The sequence below is a fragment of the Coregonus clupeaformis genome, chromosome 3 (genome assembly GCF_020615455.1).
Source record: "Coregonus clupeaformis isolate EN_2021a chromosome 3, ASM2061545v1, whole genome shotgun sequence".
NCBI lineage: Eukaryota > Metazoa > Chordata > Actinopteri > Salmoniformes > Salmonidae > Coregonus > Coregonus clupeaformis.
This window is the reverse complement of record NC_059194.1, coordinates 14,854,870-14,876,162: the sequence shown is the minus strand read 5'-3', so window position 1 is coordinate 14,876,162 and position 21,293 is coordinate 14,854,870. Positions and strand designations below refer to the sequence as shown.

The 21,293-nt window shown below is 43.1% G+C and overlaps 2 protein-coding genes across 2 annotated transcripts in view; one reads left to right on the top strand and one right to left on the bottom strand.

The window, feature by feature from the left end:
* Positions 1–7,880: 7,880 nt before the first annotated feature.
* On the bottom strand, positions 7,881–13,163 carry ky (kyphoscoliosis peptidase). Its single transcript, XM_041857103.1, has 6 exons — positions 12,397–13,163; positions 12,087–12,201; positions 11,261–11,378; positions 10,898–11,089; positions 9,946–10,136; positions 7,881–9,706 (listed from the first exon to the last, which is right to left on the bottom strand). Exons 1-6 carry the CDS (start codon positions 13,141–13,143, stop codon positions 8,394–8,396), a joined length of 2,676 nt encoding a protein of 891 aa, XP_041713037.1. The 5' UTR covers positions 13,144–13,163; the 3' UTR covers positions 7,881–8,393.
* A 3,317-nt stretch (positions 13,164–16,480) lies between these two features.
* LOC121540860 (sodium bicarbonate transporter-like protein 11) overlaps positions 16,481–21,293 on the top strand; it is an 87,869-nt gene continuing 83,056 nt past the window's right edge. The window contains exon 1 of the mRNA XM_041849978.1: positions 16,481–16,647. Coding sequence (XP_041705912.1) covers positions 16,590–16,647 — 58 coding nt within the window. The 5' untranslated portion in view covers positions 16,481–16,589. The remainder of the gene's footprint in view (positions 16,648–21,293) is intronic.

Below are 21,293 nucleotides of genomic sequence, written 5' to 3'. Positions count from 1 at the left end.
GTGGGCCAAAATCCCTGCTGCAGTGTGTGCAAACCTGGTCAAGACCTACAGGAAACGTATGATCTCTGTAATTGCAAACAAAGGTTTCTGTACCAAATATTAAGTTCTGCTTTTCTGATGTATCAAATACTTATGTCATGCAATAAAATGCAAATTAATTACTTAAAAATCATACAATGTGATTTTCTGGATTTTTGTTTTAGATTCCGTCTCTCACAGTTGAAGTGTACCTATGATAAAAATGACAGACCTCTACATGCTTTGTAAGTAGGAAAACCTGCAAAATCGGCAGTGTATCAAATACTTGTTCTCCCCACTGTATGCCTCCTACCTACACAAATTAAACATCATACAAAATACATTTGCAAGACTAACCACCTCTAATTACCTGGCTCTATCTGCACCTTTGTTTAAAAAAACTCAGTATCTTGTCTATTTACGACATTAATGTAATGCCAATTATGCATTTTCAGACTGGGGCTCAGCCTGATGATCCAAACTACTCAGTAATCTCCTCCATATAGCCCAACTCTCACACACTCACATCCACACATTTGGTATTTGGTATTTTATTAGGATCCCCATTAGCTGTTGCAAAAGCAGAAGCTACTCTTCCTGGGGTCCACACAAAACATGAACCATGACATAATACAGAAAATTAATAGACAACAGCACAAGGACAGAACTACATGTGTGCACACATGCACACACACATTTAAACAAAACATATACTGTTCATTTTTGTGTGTGATTGCTTATTTTTTTGTGTGATTGCTGATCAGTTCATTTGTACATTTATGATTAGTGGGTTTTGTTATCTGTTTTAACAAACCTTTTATTTTTGTACTTATGTATTCTATATTGTGTTTTTGTGGTGTAGTTTTAAATAAGCCCTTGGGCTTCTAACCACACCTGCACACCGTTTTTTGTTTTTGTTTTTATCTGTATTGTTGTTTATCACTTATTTTCTTTGGTGCAAATAAATTCAATCTAAACCTAGACCTGTCAAACACACCTCGGTAATGGCTGAAACAGGCTCAATGGAATACGTTGCATCTATAAGAACACTAAAGCTTCATCTGGGATTTAACACATCATCTCGACACTTACAGTGCCTTGCAAAACTATTCATCCCCCTTGGTGTTTTTCCTATTTTGTTGCATTACAACCTGTAATTTGGATTTCATGTAATGGACATACACAAAATAGTCTAAATTGGTGAAGTGAAATGAAAAAATTACTTGTTTCAAAAATTAAAAAAAAGTGGTGCGTATATATGTATTCACCTTTGCTATGAAGCCCCTAAATAAGATCTGGTGCAACCAATTACCTTCAGAAGTCACATAATTAGTTAAATAAAGTCCACCTGTGTGCAATCTAAGTGTCACATGTTCTGTCACATAATCTCAGTATATATACACCTGTTCTGAAAGGCCCCAGAGTCTGCAACACCACTAAGCAAAGGGCACCACCAAGCAAGCGGCACCATGAAGACCAAGGAGCTCTCCAAACAGGTCAGGGAAAGTTGTGGAGAAGTACAGATCAGGGTTGGGTTATAAAAAAATATCCGAAACTTTGAACCAACAGAGCACCATTAAATCCATTATTAAAACATTGAAGGAATATGGCACCACAACAAACCTGCCAAGAGAGGGCCGCCCACCAAAACTCACAGACCAGGCAAGGAGGGCATTAATCAGAGAAGCAACAAAGAGACCAAAGATAACCCTGAAGGAGCTGTAAAGCTCCACAGCAGAGATTGGAGTATCTGTCCATAGGACCACTTTAAGCCGTACACTCTACAGAGCTGGGCTTTACGGTAGAGTGGTCAGAAAAAAGCAATTGCTTAAAGAAAAAAATATGCAAACAAGTTTGGTGTTCACCAAAAGGCATGTGGGAGACAGCACAGGTGAGACTCCCCAAACATATGGAAGAAGGTACTCTGGTCAGATGAGACTAAAATTGAGCTTTTTGCCCATCAAGGAAAACACTATGTCTGGCGCAAACCCAACACCTCTCATCACCCCGAGAACACCATCCCCACAGTGAAGCATGGTGGTGGCAGCATCATGCTGTGGGTATGTTTTTCATCGGCAGGGACTGGGAAACTGGTCAGAATTGAAGGAATGATGGATGGCGCTAAATACAGGGAAATTCTTGAAGGAAACCTGTTTCAGTCTTCCAGAGATTTGAGACTGGGAAGGAGGTTCACCTTCCAGCAGGACAATGACCCTAAGCATACTGCTATAGCAACACTTGAGTGGTTTAAGGGGAAACATTTAAATGTCTTGGAATAGCCTAGTCAAAGCCCAGACCTCAATCCAATTGAGAATCTGTGGTTAGATTTAAAGATTGCTGTACACCAGCAGAACCCATCCAACTTGAAGGAGCTGGAGCAGTTTTGCCTTGAAGAATGGGCAAAAATCCCAGTGGCTAGATGTGCCAAGCTTATAGAGACATACCCCATTTTGATTTGTTTAACACTTTTTTGGTTACTACATTATTCTATATGTGTTATTTCATAGTTTTGATGTCTTCACTATTATTCTACAATGTAGAAAATAGTAAAAATAAAGAAAAACCCTTGAATGAGTAGGTGTGTCCAAACTTTTGACTGGTACTGTATATAGATAGGTGTCATCTAAAGCCAAGCTGTTCATTTTTTATCCGAGGGTATCCTGCTATTGACACATATTATGCAACAGAACGTGACAACAAAATTAATTCATGGGGCAGACTAGACAGCACAGGTGAGTACAGGCACAGATTATCCATTACATTGACCAGATACTCTAGTGGCCTCTCTAACAATTAAAATAAATGTCTTCAAACATCGAAGGCAGTCAGGGATCATTCTAGCCAATGAGAGGGCACAACGGTTTCCGCTAGTTACCACAGCCACAAAGGCTATATTGTAATAATTCCAGTTGTGATACAGCCTGGAATCGAACCTGGGGGTCTGTAGTGACACCTCAAGCACTGAGATGCAGTGCCTTAGACCACTGCGCCACTCGGGAGCCCATAAAGTGTTTTTTCTCAAAGTTGCCGGGATGTCAAGTGTTCTACTTATATCAGTACACACTTAACAACCTAAGCATTACGAAACTTCTATTTGATAAAATAAGCCACACGTAGAAAATAAGCCACTACATTTTTTGTTAACCAAATTTGACATTCTCATTGACCTACATACAAAAATTCCTCGCTTGGTGAGTGAAAAAAATAAATAAAAATGCCACCTGCTGGAGAAGACAGATTTTGGGCCCAGTTATCCCTCTCGCTTTGTATTTTCCTCTCTGGTACAGGTAGGCCTAGCCAGAGGAAGTTTTTGTGGTTGTAGCCCTGTTCCACCGCTTTATGTCAATGACTTCATAAATAAAAAGTTTGGAGTACCTTCATCCTTTGTCCAACTTTTGCATTCATTAGAATTGTTTTGAAAACATTTTAACAATGTTTAAGTTAACAACATTGGCTAATGTCCAACTTTGGGTTGGAAAATATGCACTGACTTTCCCAAGAGCAGTGGGAGCTTCATTTGACTCGGTTTGATTGCTAGCTTTCCTAGATGGTTAGCATCAGTCATGTCATTAGCTTCTGCTAGCTCGTTAGCCTCCTTCACAACCAATTGTCTTCCTAGCAAACAATTAGATAGCTAGTTAAGTGTCGGCTTTTCCAAATATATGTTGTTGAAAATACAATTTCCCGATCAGTAGGGATATAATGTATTATGCTCTCTGCACTTATAATGCATATCAATGTATTATAAGGATGCTATAACTTATGAGCAATTATGACATCTTATAGCGATTTATAATGCCTTATAATACACTTATAGTGCCTTACAAGGCATTATAAATGTACTTATAAGGCATTATATGTGTATATCTCATAGAAAGTGTAACTAAACATTACATATTGCTCCTGTAATTGGCTGTTATGGAGTCTTAGACGTATATCACAATAGACTGTGTGGCTTTCCGGCTTTGACTCTAGAGCACCCTTTGACAGTAATGGTTTGCTGGTGTATCACAATAGCAATTTCATGGCGATCAGTGTTTTGCTAGGTCTCGAACATGCAGTCTCATACTCTTTGCCTTAGCCTCTACCTTTGATGTTGCCAAGCAATGTTCACAACTACAGACTGGCTGAACAAATGTTTGTCATTCTCTTTGGTGTATAAATATTGAAGGTGTGAAGCGAAGTGCAAGAGGGGGAAAATGGTCTTTGAGCGAGCAGCAGGCACAGGGAATGGTGCGAACAGGGATGAACATGATCCGTGCCTACAAGTGTAGGATCTTAATTTGATCACCCTGTTGCAGGAGAACTTTCCTGCAAAGCAGGCCATTTAAAACTTGTAGTGTATTTGATGTTTTAAAAAGCTTCTGAAGTTTGTAATTTCCACCTTGAAATATCACCCCTACAAAAATGTCCATTCTATATAATCCACATAATAATTCACATTTCCTGCAGGATTATTTTCCTTGCTGAAGCAAACTGGCTCAAATTAAGATCCTACACCTCTAAAAGACTATGACTGGTTTTAGGCAGGCCGTGACATCGTCTAGCAGGCAGGCTGACTAATGGAAAATATGCTGAGCTCGCTGTTGACATAGCAACTGACACAACAATAAAGAAGGTGAGACCCACAGACGCCCAGGCCAGATGTAAAATAAAACACAAAATAAGTAGAGGGTGAGGTGGTGACAATGTACACAGAGCAAGGGTTCATTACTATTCAGATTTCATAACAGCTTATATAGAAGACTGTACATGAGATAGTGTTGCATTACTTACAGTGCCTTGCAAAAGTATTCATCTCCCTTGGCGTTTTTCCTATTTTGTTGCATTACAACCTGTAATTTAAATTGATTTTTATTTGGATTTCATGTAATGGACATGCACAAAATAGTCCAAATTGGTGAAGTGAAATGAAAAAAAAAAACTTGTTTCAAGAAATTCAAAAAAATAAATAACGGAAAAGTGGTGCATGCATATGTATTCACCCCCTTTTCTATGAAGCCCCTAAATAAGATCTGGTGCAACCAATTACCTTCAGAAGTCACATAATTAGTTAAATAAAGTCCAACTGTGTGCAATCTAGTGTCACATGATCTGTCACATGATCTCAGTATATATACACCTCTTCTGAAAGGCCCCAGAGTCTGCAACACCACTAAGCAAGGGGCACCACCAAGCAAGCGGCACAATGAAGACCAAGGAGCTCTCCAAACAGGTCAGGGACAAAGTTGTGGAGAAGTACAGATCAGGGTTGGGTTAAAAAAAAATATCAGAAACTTTGAACATCCTACGGAGCACCATTAAATCCATTATTTAAAAATGGAAAGAATATGGCACCACAACAAACCTGCCAAGAGAGGGCCGCCCACCAAATCTCACGGACCAGGCAAGGAGGGCATTAATCAGAGAGGCAACAAAGAGACCAAATATAACCCTGAAGGAGCTGCAAAGCTCCACAGCGGAGATTGGAGTATTTGTCAATAGGACCACCTTAAGCCGTACACTCCACAGAGCTGGGCTTAACGGAAGAGTGGCCAGAAAAAAGCCATTGCTTAAAGAAAAAATATGCAAACAAGTCTGGTGTTCGCCAAAAGCCATGTGGGAGACTCCCCCAAACATATGGAAGAAGGTAATCTGATCAGATGAGACTAAAATTGAGCTTTTTGGCCATCAAGGAAAATGCTATGTTTGGCGCAAACCCAACACCTCTCATCACCCCGAGAACACCATCCCCACAGTGAAGCATGGTGGTGGCAGCATCATGCTGTGGGGATGTTTTTCATCGGCAGGGACTGGGAAGCTGGTCAGAATTGAAGGAATGATGGATGGCGCTAAATACAGGGAAATTCTTGAGGGAAACCTGTTTCAGTCTTCCAGAGATTTGAGACTGGGACGGAGGTTCACCTTCCAGCATGACAATGACCCTAAGCATACTGCTAAAGCAACACTCGAGTGGTTTAAGGGGAAACATGGAAATGTCTTGGAATGGCCTAGTCAAAGCCCAGACCTCAATCCAATTGAGAATCTGTGGTATGTCTTAAAGATTGCTGTACACCAGCCGAATCCATCCAACTTGAAGGAGCTGGAGCAGTTTTGCCTTGAAGAATGGGCAAAAATCCCAGTGGCTAGATGTGCCAAGCTTATAGAGACATACCCCAAGAGACTTGCAGCTGTAATTGCTGCAAAAGGTGGCTCTACAAAGTATTGACTTTGGGGGGGTGAATAGTTATGCACGCTCAAGTTTTCAGTTTTTTTGTCTTATTTCTTGTTTGTTTCACCCACAAAAATATTTTGCATCTTCAAAGTGGTAGGCATGTTGTGTAAATCAAATGATACAAACCCCCAAAAAATCAATTTTAATTCCAGGTTGTAAGGCAACAAAATAGGAAAAATGCCATAGGGGTGAATACTTTTGCAATACCCCCCCAAAGTCAATACTTTGTAGAGCCACCTTTTGCAGCAATTACAGCTGCAAGTCTCTTGGGGTATTTTTCTATAAGCTTGGCACATCTAGCCACTGGGATGTTTGCCCATTCTTCAAGGCAAAACTGCTCCAGCTCCTTCAAGTTCCGTTGGTGTACAGCAATCTTTAAGTCATACCACAGATTCTCAATTGGATTGAGGTCTGGGCTTTGACTAGGCCATTCCAAGACATTTAAATGTTTCCCCTTAAACCACTCAAGTGTTGCTTTAGCGGTATGCTTAGGGTCATTGTCCCGCAGGAAGGTGAACCTCCGTCCCAGTCTAAAATCTCTGGAAGACTGAAACAGGTTTCCCTTAAGAATTTCCCTGTATTTAGCGCCATCCATCATTCCTTCAATTCTGACCAGTTTCCCAGCCCCTGCCGATGAAAAACATCCCCACAGCATGATGCTGCCACCACCATGCTTCACTGTGGGGATGGTGTTCTCGGGGTGATGAGAGGTGTTGGGTTTGCGCCAGACATAGCGTTTTCCTTGATGGGCAAAAAGCAAAATTTTAGTCTCATCTGATCAGATTACCTTCTTCCATATGTTTGGGGAGTCTCCCACATGCCTTTTGGTGAACACCAAACGTGTTTGCATATTATTTTCTTTAAGCAATGGCTTTTTTCTGACCACTCTACCGTAAAGCCTTAGCTCTGTAGAGTGTACGGCTTAATGTGGTCCTATGGACAGATACTCCAATCTCCGCTGTGGAGCTTTACAGCTCCTTCAGGGTTATCTTTGATCTCTTTGTTGCCTCTCTGATTAATGCCCTCCTTGCCTGGTCCGTGAGTTTTGGTGGGCGGCCCTCTCTTGGCAGGTTTGTTGTGGTGCCATATTCTTTCAATTTTTTTATAATGTATTTAATGGTGCTCTGTGGGATGTTCAAAGTTTCTGATATTTTTTAATAACCCAACCCTGATCTGTACTTGTCCATAACTTTGTCTCTGACCTGTTTGGAGAGCTCCTTGGTCTTCATGGTGCCGCTTGCTTGGTGGTGCCCCTTGCTTAGTGGTATTGCAGACTCTGGGGCCTTTCAGAACAGGTGTATATATACTGAGATCATGTGACAGATCATGTGACACTTAGATTGCACACAGGTGGACTTTATTTAACTAATTATGTGACTTCTGAAGGTAATTGGTTGCACCAGATCTTATTTAGGGGCTTCATAGCAAAGGGGGTGAATACATACGCATGCACCACTTTTCCGTTATTTATTTTTTAGAAATGTTTGAAACAAGTCGTTTTTTTCATTTCACTTCACCAATTTGGACTATTTTGTGTATTTCTATTACATGAAATCCAAATAAAAATCCATTTAAATTACAGGTTGTAATGCAACAAAATAGGAAAAACGCCAAGGAGGATTAATACTTTTGCAAGGCACTATATCATTCAAAAAAATTTAAAACAAGAAGTTTACTCTAGTCCCATTCAATAATAAAGCCATCCAATGTAAGTATAATAATTGTTTCATCCATCATTGCATAGCTCATAAAGCATTCAGCAATTCATGTTACTACTTAGGTAATAGGATTCTGACCAATAGTAATTATTCTAAATGCATTTTTATACAGAGCAGCAAAGTCCATACTTATAATTATTTATATGTAGAAAGCATTGAATTTGTGTTTCATACAGCACCTTGCAGGGACACTTTGAGGCATAATCAGATATCATTTTCTTATGAACTAAACAAACAAATCAGATCCAGCAACAAAAGCTACAAATAATTTCACATTTATGGCATTCAGTACCTGTGTCAAACCAAGATATTTCTGATAGAGCACCTTATTCCTAGAGCCTAACCCATCCGTGCTTTACTGTGCTTCAACAAGGGTATGGTAAAATACCTGTTTATACAGTCTCTTAGTAATCCCTTGTCTCCCCGCCCACCTGCTTATCGCTTTACATTTCGTTCTGCTGGCTCAGCACGTCGAAAGACATGATAATGGCCATGTCAGTGGAGCCACCTCCACCCCCACTGGCTGCCAGTTTGAGCTGAGACATGTTGGCCCCGGTGAACACCTCTCCCTCCCACACACGGCTCTTATTGAGCTGCAGCTCCATCAGCTGCTCCCCCAGCACGCTCACCCTCTGGGCCCCGGGAACCCTGACCCTGAAATGCACCCAGGACAGGGGCTCCAGGAGACCCCCGCGGGGCTCGAACAGCACACTACCCCTCTGCCAGGCTGTGTAGGTGCAGGGGAACGGAGGCCAGCTGCTCTCTGAGCTGTTGCGCAGCACAAAGTCACATAGCATTCTGAAGTCCTGGTCAGTGGAGGACTTGGCGTAAAGGCCCAGCTTGTAGACTCCGGCCTCGGGTAGGGCCACGCTGATGGTCACTTTGCTGCTGTTGTAGGTGAAGAAGATGTGCCGGGAGAGTGGGTGCCCCAGTCTCTTGCGTTGTTCCTTGAACAGCACAGCGTGGAGCTCCAGGTCTTGTTGGTTTTGGAAGGTAATGTTGCATTTGCCTTGCTGGGTGCTCACCAGCACCCCCGTGTGGCTGAACTTGGAGAGGCCGGCGTCTTGCGTCCGGATTCCAGGCCCACAGGCAGTGCTAAGGGCAGGGGGGAAGAGCTCGTTGAGGTTGATAGCGCCTTCTGTGCAGCGCAAGAGGAAGTTGCCTCCGTTCTTGAAGCCGTCTTGGGGCCGCTCGTAGTCACGAACAAACACAGACAACCTATAGTAACCTAGATAGGGACAGAGGACATTACAGGTGAGGTGGTCAGATTGGATTTGAGTGGCCAGACACCTCTTGGCTATGGACGGGTCAAGGTCTTTGTGGGTCAGTTCACACAGCATCATGAGTGGTCTGGAGGTGTGCAGGACCAGCTCGAAGGAGCCAGTCTTCGACACTGCAGCCTCTGCCCCGTTGCTGCACTTCTTCACTCCCAGGCTCTCTGCGTTCCGCTGCAGACCCCAGGACAAGAAGGGGTTCTCAGGGAGTTCTTCCATTGGTTTCTGTTCTGGACACTCCACCAGGAGGGAGCAGACCCAGCTGAACGTCCCTGAGTTGTTACCTGGCCGGGCAAAGATCATGACGTCATACGTGCCACCTGTAGGGGGCAGCAGTCGTAACCTCATGCTCTCCCGGGTCACAGTGAGCAGGCCAGACGAGCTGTTGACTGCTTTGGGTCCACAGCCGTTCCGCTGAGAGATCTGGTAGGTGAAGTCGACAGGCTTGGTGAACTTCATGGACACCGAGGCCTCACCATTTTCTGTACAGAAACAGCAATTTGAATCAACATATTGTATAGGCCTGAATGATGGTAACTCTTTAACACATATTCATCTACAACTAATTTATGACTAACTGTGAATAACTGCTGTGAACAGTGTCCACTTTCCCGAAGTGTTAGCCATACCGTTTATACTGTATAATTCAACCTTGAGCACTAGTCTCCAGGTTTTTATGGACTGTGCCGCCATTTTGGTTCTATATGGATGTGGGACTGACCTGTGACCAGCAGGAAGTGTTTGGGGTGGAGGAGGGTCAGGCCCAGTCTGTAGAACTCCGAGGTCTTTAGAACCCTCTTCTCAAACTCCTCCAGTGGGATGGGATTGTCCAGCAGCTGCCACTCTTGCTCATCTGGACAGTGGGAGTTGATGAAGTCCTCAGGGTCTGTCAGGAAGTAGAAGTCATCGTACCTGGACGACAAGGAGAATGGCTTAATAGCAGAAACGCTAATGCTAATCCAAATGCTAATTGAAAGCGACAACGCTTGGGAGATGTTGCAGTAGTTTTCAGAAGGTTTTTTGAAATAAATTCCACAAGTACACTCTTAGAAAAAAAGATGGTATCTTGAACCTAAAAGGGTTCTTTGGCTCTCGCCATAGGAGAACACCTTGAAGAACCCTTTTTGGTTCCAGGTAGAACCCTTTAAGGTTCCATGTAGAGCCCTTTCCACAGAGGGTTCTACATGGAACCCAAAAGGGTTCTATCTGGAACTAAAAAGTATTCTACCTGGAACCAAAAAGTGTTGTCATTTGGGGACAGCCGAAGAACCCTTTTGGAACAATTTTTTCTAAGAGTGTAGTGAGATAATTCCGGGCTTATTTGGCACTAGCACTGTTGTATGTATGGTCCTGTGGACCACCTTGTTAGAAGTGGTCCATTACAAAAATAGCCTTTGTAATGAGTGGCAATCATCATTACTTGTTTTCATCATTATCAAGCAACACGGTTCTTAATATGGAGACATTCCATGCATGAATAACCCACAGGGCTTATTTTAGAATAGCTAATCAGACACTAGTTTTTTTTGCTATTCTTAGTGATTCAATTGCATCTGTTGGCAGCTTGTCAACATAATAAAGGTTGTGCTCAACAGTATAGTATGTACTTAACTCTGTGCTAGCACAGTTAGCAATCATGTAGGCCAATTGCTTTACTAGGAACTCATATTCACCTCTTAATAAAGGCTTTGTTGTCCATGTCTACTCTCCCTGCTCCCCAACAGGCGTCCAGTAGATACCAGTGGCCTCCCAGTTTCACTGCATTCCACATGTGGAGGGACTTGGTGTTTTGGTAGCTCTGGCCTTGCCTGTACCCAATACCTTTGCCATGGCCAGACACCTCTTGGCATTCGATTCCTGCCTCCCTGCAACGAAGCACGAAACATGTAAGGGTGGAGTGCCTGAGGTGTCTATTACTGGCGATGGCATGCAGTTTAAGACCACTCAATTGTCAATGTGTTCGATGTTTTTATTTTATTTTTACCATTTATAAAGACATATAAGAGTATTTTTCAATGGTCCAAATGCTGTCTTACTGGCACATCTGCATGCAGACGCTGGAGTATCCACAGCACACGCCCCGACCCGTCTCAATGACCCTGTCTGGGGAGCACAGCTTGTCCGTCAGGCCAAGATAGCCACTCACGTCGTACTCTGCAAAAAGAACCGCCCAGGGAAGGACATGTCAAGAATTATGCCACTACCTTGCATAACTCAAAATGTCACGATAAAGGTTTTGAGTTCACTCTGCAATCAGCTTTCCTGGAAAAACTCCATGTCTTACATCGAGACGTGAAAAAAGATACAGTGTAATTTAAATTGAATTATAATGATTTAATCCCACACTATAACCACGGGACTGCTTGCCTATTTCATTAGATAAAGAGGCCACTTATCACGTCAGACTGAAACTGTGTGCGGCTATTTCATAAACATTTCCAGTGGACCCAGAGTGAGATGAATGTCTATCTTAATGAACGGCTCTCCTCGTTTGGTTGAACCGCAAGGTCCCATCCGCTACCAGCTGATCCCTGTATATACGCAGGGGAAAGACCTTATGGTAGCATTGTTAGGACAGCTGTGTAGGGATGGAAAGTTTGTGATGTATGTCTAGTATGGTAAAGAGCCTAATGAGACCAGCTCTTGCCTTATAGTATGTGGCTCTAGAGTAAAGCCCACTGATGCACAGTGTTATAGTGGTGTCATGTTGTTGGCAGGTTGCTGCAGTGTTGCTGCACTGTCGTGAGTAAGCCGTGGGTTGGATAACTGAGAAGGTGTGTGCGAGTGTATGGCTGTTAGAAGTGTGTGTGTGTGTGTGTGTGTGTGTGTGTGCATGTGTGTGTGTGTGTGTGTGTTACTGACCGATGTTGTGGCAGAGCCAGATCCAGATGGCTCTCAGTTTCTCCAGCTCATTCTGCGCTCCTTCTGTGATGGTCTGGGTGATGGTCGGAACTGAGAAGATCCTTTGACTGCGCAACTGCAAAACAAACAGGAGTTATGGAGAAAAAGAAACGTAAATGCACACACACACACACACACACACACACACACACTCACTCAAGCATTTACGTGCACAAATATACAAAAGTATATACAATATACACACGCACAGACACACATATTTACACAGTTGTAGCCTATGCATAAAAACACTACAGTATTAGAAACTCACTTTTCCAGTATTGATGGCATGGTTATCCACCCTGCTGAAGACCTCTGTTGTGGCAAAGAGCTCCTTTCTGAGCTTTTTTTTTGAGATGCTTCCACTCTTCACTATACTGTGTTTGGGCTTCACCGGGGCTCTTCCCTCCACCTCACTCTGCACCTCCTCCCTCCTCAAAGTACTCTTCTTCACCACCCTGAGGGAGCAGGCAGCGCTCTCATCCGACAGCTGCCGCTTGGCCATGGGTCTCTGGGCCTCCGACTCCATGGCAGCCCATTTCTGACACAGAACTAGAACACTAGAACTAGCCTTGGACTGGGCCGCACTGGCAACAGTTGCCACTGTCGTTTTGGTTGCTACGTTTGACGCTACAGTTATGTGGCTTTTCATGATATTGTTGATGTTATTTTGTGACAGAGTCTCCAGCTTCCACTCTTGCTGGACGACCGGCAGACTTTGTTTGTCGTCTGACGTTGTTTTTGAGGTGTCTTTAGAGCAGCCATCTTGGGGTTTGGAGGCTTTCTTTTCACCACTTTCCCCAGTTTTGACCTCCTGACCTGAAGTCTTCTGCGTGGCCAGAGGGTAGGACTCCTCCTCGGTCACTTTAGTGTTGTTGCTGTTGTTGCTGTTGTTGCTGTTGTAGCAGTAGTGCTGTAGGTGGCTGTTGGTAGGGAGGGGGCAATAGACGCTGCGGTGGTTGTGGGATATCTTTGGGAATGGGACCTCTACAGACCTCATGTGAAGAATATTGCCCATCGTTTCCAGTTTTGGTTATATCGGAGCAGAAAACTGAAAGAGAAAAATAACAATTAATTAAAGATGCAATATTAAACCAACTAAAACTGAGCCTGGGAAACAGAGGTGTAAATAATAACACTGTAATAAGAGTGAAAGTTATTTGAATCTGCACCTCTCCACTGTGAAGTGAAGGGCAAATCATCTTAAATTCAGAGTGAAACTTGGAATCTTCAAAAAAGACAATGGTGTGAAAAGGAAGGTCCACACTCTAGGCTAACTCAAGGTAATGCTGCTGGATAAAAACAATATGTATCAGATTATACCTGAAGGCAGATGGTTGCTATAGATAGTGTGGGTAAATAGTAGCTCTATGATATCTACTTCCTCCATACATCTGAACTCATATGTAGTCCCCTGTAGCTCAGTTGGTAGAGCATGGCGCTTGCAATGCCAGGGTTGTGGGTTTGTTTCCCACGGGGGGCCAGTATGAAAATGTATGCACTCACTAACTAACTGTAAGTCGCTCTGGATAAGAGCGTCTGCTAAATGACTAAAATGTAAATATGCCCTTTATACACACAAATATACTTCCGTAAATAAATGACAGAGGAAGTCATTACAAAGAGAGCCCATGCTATTGCACTTGACAAGCTAATTAAGATCAAATACAAGTTTTTCTCTGTGTGTTTATGAAAACGTGACAGCAATATGTGAGCTGCAAATTATTTGTGCTATGTTCAGATTATGTTGTTTTAGTGTGCTATGTTAATCTTATAGCAGCAGTCTGTAGTCTGTAGAGTTAGTCTTATGTTAGTCTATGTTAGGGCTGGATTCAATCCGTATCGCCAAAGTATCGTGGAAGATCTGAGTTCAAATTTAAAGGTAATTTCCGATTGAGCCGACATATGCAGCGTTTACCGTGAATGCAGTTTCCACGACCGCGGGAACTTTGCCTTTAATTGTCAATCGCGCTCTAAAGTGGATCTTCAGCGCAACAGATTGAATTGAGCCCTTTGTCTTATCGCAGCAGCTTGCAGAGTTTCATGATAACCTCAAACTGAACTATACAGATAATAACTTGCAAATGAATCATAATAATGTCCAGCAGTAAACACACACACCATGCCCACGGGGGGCCAGTATGAAAAATGTATGCACTCACTAATTGTAAATCGCTCTGGATAAGAGCGTCTGCTAAATGACTAAAATGTCAATTGGATCACAAAAAAAATAAAAGTGATGATCTCGATAAATCCTAAAATCGTAAGAGAATAATGTCTTTTTGTTGTGTGTATGGACCCCAGGAAGATTAGCTGTCCTCATGGTGTCAGCTAATGGGGATACCAATAGAGATAAAGTATTCCTACCTGGTGTTGATGCTTTGTCAGCAATAGTAAATCTGTCTGTCTGTCTGTCTGTCTGTCTGTCTGTCTGTCTGTCTGTCTGTCTGTCTGTCTGTCTGTCTGTCTGTCTGTCTGTCTGTCTGTCTGTCTGTCTGTCTGTCTGTCTGTCTGTCTGTCTGTCTGTCTGTCTGTCTGTCTGTCTGTGTCCTACAACCTGTGTGCTCTCTCCATCTATGTCTTGGCAGATCTCACCTCCCGAACCTGTGTCTGTTTTATACTCCATGTGTCTCTCCCTAGGGCTGGGATGTGTAGGGTTTCCACGGCGAGGGGATGACTGACCTAAAAATACTACAAAGCAGCTGAGAGACCAATGGCACAACTTTCCACGAGTGCTACCCTCCAGGGGTACGGGTGGGCTGAGAGGGGGGTGGGGGGGGTCTGGGGCTGCAGAAGGGTGCCAAGGGGGGGCTCTGGGAAAGGTGTGAGATTTTGGGGAGGTTTGAGGTGACCTGGGTTCATGCTAACACATTGTTTTGTTTTGTTTACTTCAATAGTGGTGAGTTTGAAAGTATTGTATTTTAGGCTGACATAGCTGTAGTTTTATCTGAGAAATGTTCCACGTGTGGGAGATAAACTCCATGGGTGGCAACATAAGTATGTTGAAAGCATTCTGGATTAGATTTTTATTTAGTCATTTGAAGGAGTTCCGACATATGCTGAGCACTTGTTGGCTGCTTTTCCTTCACTCTGCGGTCCGACTCATCCCAAACCATCTCAATTTGGTTGTGGTCGGGGCATTGTGGAGGCCAGGTCATCTGATGCGGCATTCCATCACTCTCCTTCTTGGTAAAATAGCCCTTACACAGCCTGTAGGTGTGTTGGGTCATTGTCCTGTTGAAAAACAAATGATAGTCCCGCTAAACCCAAACCAGATGGGATGGCGTATCGCTGCAGAATGCTGTGGTTGCCATGCTGGTTAAGTGTGCCTTGAATTCTAAACAAATCACAGACAGTGTCACCAGCAAAGCACCCCCACACCATAACACCTCCTCCTCCATGCTTTACGGTGGGAAATACACATGCGGAGATCATCCGTTCACCCACACCGCATCTCACAAATACATGTAATGATGGACTGTTGTTTCTCTTTGCTTATTTGAGCTGTTCTTGCCATAATATGGATTTGGACTTTTACCAAATAGGGCTATCTTCTGTATCTACCTTGTCACAACACAACTGATTGGCTCAAACGCATTAAGAAGGAAAGAAATTCCACAAATTAACTTTTAAGAAGGCACACCTGTTAATTGAAATGCATTCCAGGTGACTACCTCATGAAGCTGGTTGAGAGAATGCCAAGAATGTGCAAAGATGTCATCAAGGCAAAGGGTGGCTATTTTTATTTGTTTAACACTTTTTGGGTTACTACATGATTCCATATGTGTTATTTCATAGTTTTGATGTCTTCAATATTCCTCTACAATGTAGAAAATAGTAAAAATAAAGAAAAACCCTTGAATGAGTAGGTGTGTTCAAACATTTGACTGGTAGTGTACATATTTACAACTGTGACCATTATTTCGCCGTCTCCAGGAATTTGTTAAGGTCGGGTAGACAGTGAGTACCCAGCGATTCATATTCCAATAATTCTACCCGGGTGTATGAAGTAATGCACGAAACAAACTGAGTAAGAACATTTGAGAAAAGCACTAGAAAAAACTAGAATGTTAGCCATTGAAGGTGTTACTGTTTGCTCAATGTATATGGCTGCACACCCCACCCCTCAAAGAGTGTCTTTGATGGAATTTAGGATTTGTTACATCACAGGTTAATAAGTGCCATTGCACAGGTTGCTAGGTGCCATTGCAGCTAAGTGCCCCCCAAGCATAAGTGACCAACTCCACTGTGATTGGTTAAGAAGACTGAAATGTTATTCATTGGTAGTCCTCTCTACCTGTGGGGCCTTGCTGGCTTTGTGACAGTAACCACTCATGCTACACATCCCACAAAGCCTCACGAGTCTCTGCCACACCGTCTCATAGCTTCACATAGTATTTCTGTTCTGTGTCCAGCAACCTCTTACTCTGAAGTGACTGACAAAACGTCAATGTTGACAGTGAGATGAACACCGAGAAGGAGCCAGGGGTCGTCATCGTCACAGTGAATCGTTTTTTGGAAGGTAAGGGAGAATTGTGTATCTCACAGTCTACGACGACTTGATGATGGTTCAAGTACAATGATGATTAACACTATGAAACACTGCATATGGCTTCTTTCTGAAAGCTTGTTAATTGTCAGCAGTTAAGTAAGACATACTGTATCTCAAAGCCATATCAAATATCTTGGTTGTAAAATAGTTGCTATTGAGCTGAATATTGAGAAATACAAATTATACCTACAGAAAGCTACAGATTATACCTACAGAAAACTACAGATTTTACCTAAAGAAAGCTACTGTCAGAAGGTGATGTGTACGCGGCGAGAGAAGTCAGACGCAGGACACAGAGAATCAGGTTGACTACTTTACTAACTGTAAAGCACAAAAACAAACGTCTCCACAACTGGAGGGAAAAATACCATATGCGTAATATGGACAAATAGCAAGGCCGAACATCGACATGACATACAACAATAACACACAAATGCCCAAACGTGAGACAAGGGAAATTATAGGCTAAACAATCAAACATAATAGACAACAGGTGTATCGCTGCAGAATGCTGTGGTTGCCATGCTGGTTAAGACAAAACAAGACAAACACCGAAACATCGATTGGCAGTAGCTAGTACTCCGGGGACAACGAACGCCGAAGCCTGCCCGAGCAAGGAGGAGGAGCAGCCTCGGCAGAATCCGTGACAGTTACAGATTATACCTACAGAAAGCTACAGATTATACCAACAGAAAACTACAGATTTTACCTAAAGAAAGCTACAGATTATACCTACAGAAAGCTACAGATTATACCTACAGAAAGCTACAGATTATACCTACAGATTATACAGTTGAAGTCGGAAGTTTACATACACCTTAGCCAAATACATTTAAACTCAGTTTTTCACAATTCCTGACATTTAATCCTAGTAAAAATGCCCTGTCTTAGGTCAGTTAGGATCACCACTTTATTTTAAGAATGTAAAATGTCAGAATAATAGTAGAGAGAATGATTTATTTCAGCTTTTATTTCTTTCATCACATTCCCAGTGGGTCAGAAGTTGATATACACTCAATTAGTATTTGGTAGCATTGCCTTTAAATTGTTTAACTTGGGTCAAACGTTTCGGGTAACCTTCCACAAGCTTCCCACAATAAATTGGGTGAATTTTGGCCCATTCCTCCTGACAGAGCTGGTGTAACTGAGTCAGGTTTGTAGGCCTCCTTGCTCACACACGCTTTTTCAGTTCTGCCCACAAATGTTCTATAGGATTGAGGTCAGGGCTTTGTGATGGCCACTGCAATACCTTGACTTTGTTGTCCTTAAGCCATTTTGCCACAACATTGGAAGTATGCTTGGAGTCATTGTCCATTTGGAAGACCCATTTGCGACCAAGCTTTAAATTTCCTGACTGATGTCTTGAGATGTTGCTTCAATATATCAACATAATTTTCCTTCCTCATGATGCCATCTATTTTGTGAAGCACATCAGTCCCTCCTGCAGCAAAGCACCCCCACAGCATGATGCTGCCACCCCCTTGCTTCACGGATGGGATGGTGTTCTTCGGCTTGCAAGCCATCCCCTTTTTCCTCCAAACATAACGATGGTCATTATGGCCAAACAATTTTATTTTTGTTTCATCAGACCAGAGGACATTTCTCCAAAAAGTACAATCTTTGTCCCCATGTGCAGGTGCAAACCGTAGTCTGGCTTTTTTTATGGCGGTTTTGGAGCAGTGGCTTCTTCCTTGCTGAGCGGCCTTTCAGGTTATGTCGATTTAGGACTCGTTTTACTGTGGAAATAGATACTTTTGTACCTGTTTCCTCCAGCATCTTCACAAGGTCCTTTTGATGTTGTTCTGGGATTTATTTGCACTTTTCACACCAAAGTACGTTCATCTCTAGGAGACAGAACGCGTCTCCTTCCTGAGCGGTATGACGGCTGCGTGGTCCCATACTTGCGTACTATTGTTTGTACAGATGAACGTGGTACTTTCAGGCGTTTGGAAATTGCTCCCAAGGATGAACCAGACTTGTGGTCTACAATTTTCTTTCTGAGGTCTTGGCTGATTTCTTTTGATTCTCCCATAAAGTCAAGCAAAGAGGCACTGAGTTTGAAGGTAGGCCTTGAAATACATCTACAGGTACACCTCAAATTGACTCAAATTATGTCAATTAGCCTTTCAGAATCTTCTAAAGCCATGACATCATTTTCTGGAATTTTCCAAGCTGTTTAAAGGCACAGTCAACTTAGTGTATGTAAACCTCTGACCCACTGGAATTTTGATACAATGAATTATAAGTGAAATAATCTGTCTGTTAACAATAGTTGGAAAAATGACTTGTGTCATGCACAAAGTAGATGTCCTAACCGACTTGCCAAAACTATAGTTTGTTAACAAGAAATGGTTGAAAAAACGAGTTTTAATGGCTCCAACCTAAGTGTATGTAAATTTACGACTTCAATTGTACCTACAGAAAGCTACAGATTATACCTACAGAAAGCTACAGATTATACCTACAGAAAGCTACAGATTATACCTACAGAAAGGCCGTCCTCTCTTTGACAGGGACAAGAGGGCAAAGCTTCCAAAGCTGTGTTTTTCCTGCAAATGCATTTTGAAATGTTATATGATCAGAACACATTTTTCTCTCAAGCGCATGGGTGGGGGAGGAGGCGAGGGCACAGGTTCAGGGAAGACACTTTCATTACAGGAATCCTGAGGATAATGTACTTTACTGTTTGACCAAATCATGGTTTTAGCCTCCCAAAACAAGGACGTTTTGAGTAAGGTGACAATGTAGAACGTGCTCTTTCTATGTTTATAGGCACCCTTTCCGATGACAGAGGCTGAGCAGGTCTCTTTACTGATGCCGTATTTGATTGACCTCAGCTCAGCTTGCCCATCTTGGTAGGGGGGCCGGCCGTTGCACACTGATCAGCTAAAGGCTCATTATAGATGAGTACAGTGGTTCCCAACCAGGGGTACTAGGACCCCTGGGGGTACTTGGCCTATCCACAGGGGGTACTTGAGAAGACTCATGAGACCATAGGCCTACTGGTAAAATGCACATGAGGGGGTACTTCAAGGGTACTTCGGGCAGAGAAAAATTCAGTTGGTGGTACAGTAACCGGAAACGGGAACCACTGAACTAGTATAACAGAGACATTGTGCAAAAACCTTTAAAAAAAATCTTAACAGGCCATGTCATCTTTTTTCATTGTTTTATTTTCATCAGGAATAATTGCTTATAGGTGACTTCATGTGTGTGTGTAAAATATGACTGTTCTCAGATTTTGTATTCATAGATTGCATGTGTTTTTTTGCAAAACGCTATTTATCCATTGTTTAGCTGGAATGGAATGTTGGTATCCTGTATATTTGACTGTGATATGTGCTTGTCTCATCTAGCTATCATAAGATGAATGCACTTCCTGTAAGTCGTTCTGGATAAGAGCATCTGCTAAATGACTCAAATGTAAAATGTAAATGATTTATATACAGATCGTAACATTATGACTATAACTACTGTTCCCCGAAGGAGGGAAAAGAGATACAACATACTATTTGGAATCGCACTTTTGTTACTTCGGTTGAAGGATCTACAATCATGCCTGACAAGGCCCACCTTCCACAGGTGATAAGCGTGAGGCTCAGATTAATTCCTTCAATTTAATACTGCTCTTCACCAAGCCCAGGAATGGGCGGTGTGGGGCTAAACAGGTGTTGTACCTCATTTCCCGTCCGTAAAGATCTACATCGCCCCCTGCCGAAAATGTCCCATACCTGGGAGAGCTTCCACTCCTGAGGAGAGGGTCCCACCTGGATAAAATATCTGCATCGTCCAAAGCATGTGCGCACTGCTCCCCAGCAATAGGGAGTGAGCCAAGGTTAGGAGGGAGAGAGACAGTCTCTCCCCATCTGTTGATGCACGCCACCAGCCGGCCCAACAAAAACAGGGGGAAGCGCTTGAGTGCCAGAAACTCCGGGTAATTGACATACAGTGCATTCCGCACCAGTGTCCATACCCCCTGAATCGAGTTACCTTTGTACAGCACACCCCACTCTCGGGGGGATGGGTCTGTCGTGATCAACTTGCGGGATACAACTCAGCCCTTGGGAGCCCCCTGACAATAGCAGATGGTCCCACCACTGGGCCATGGCCCGTAGGCCTGACAGGGACACCTGAAGCGTCCGGCTTAGGTTGCGAGATGCGTCCAGGTGAGTGGCTAGCACTCAGCGTTGGAAGGGCCGTATCAACAATAGCCCACGGGAACGACTTCATCACAGAAGCCATCATCCCCAGTAGGCATAGTCACTGGCGTAAACGCACAGTATGACCCAGCCAAAATGTGGCTAAGCAAAGCCGGAACCCGGACACCCTCCATGGGGATAGAAAAGCGTGATAAGCGAGAGAGTCTAGCTCGAGACCCAGAAACAGAATGCACTGAGATGGAGTCAGACAGCTCTTTTTCTGGTTTCTTATTAAGCTAAAGACTGAATACGGGACAGTAGCATGGATGTGTGTAACACTGCTTGCCCCCTCGACTCCACCGCCACCAGCCAATTGCTGTAATAGCCGGCGGCTCGTGAGCATTCTGAGCTTGTAGACTGAGGTGCTTGCTGAGGGCATGTAGGTCTAGAATGCGATGCAAAGTCCCACCCCTTTTC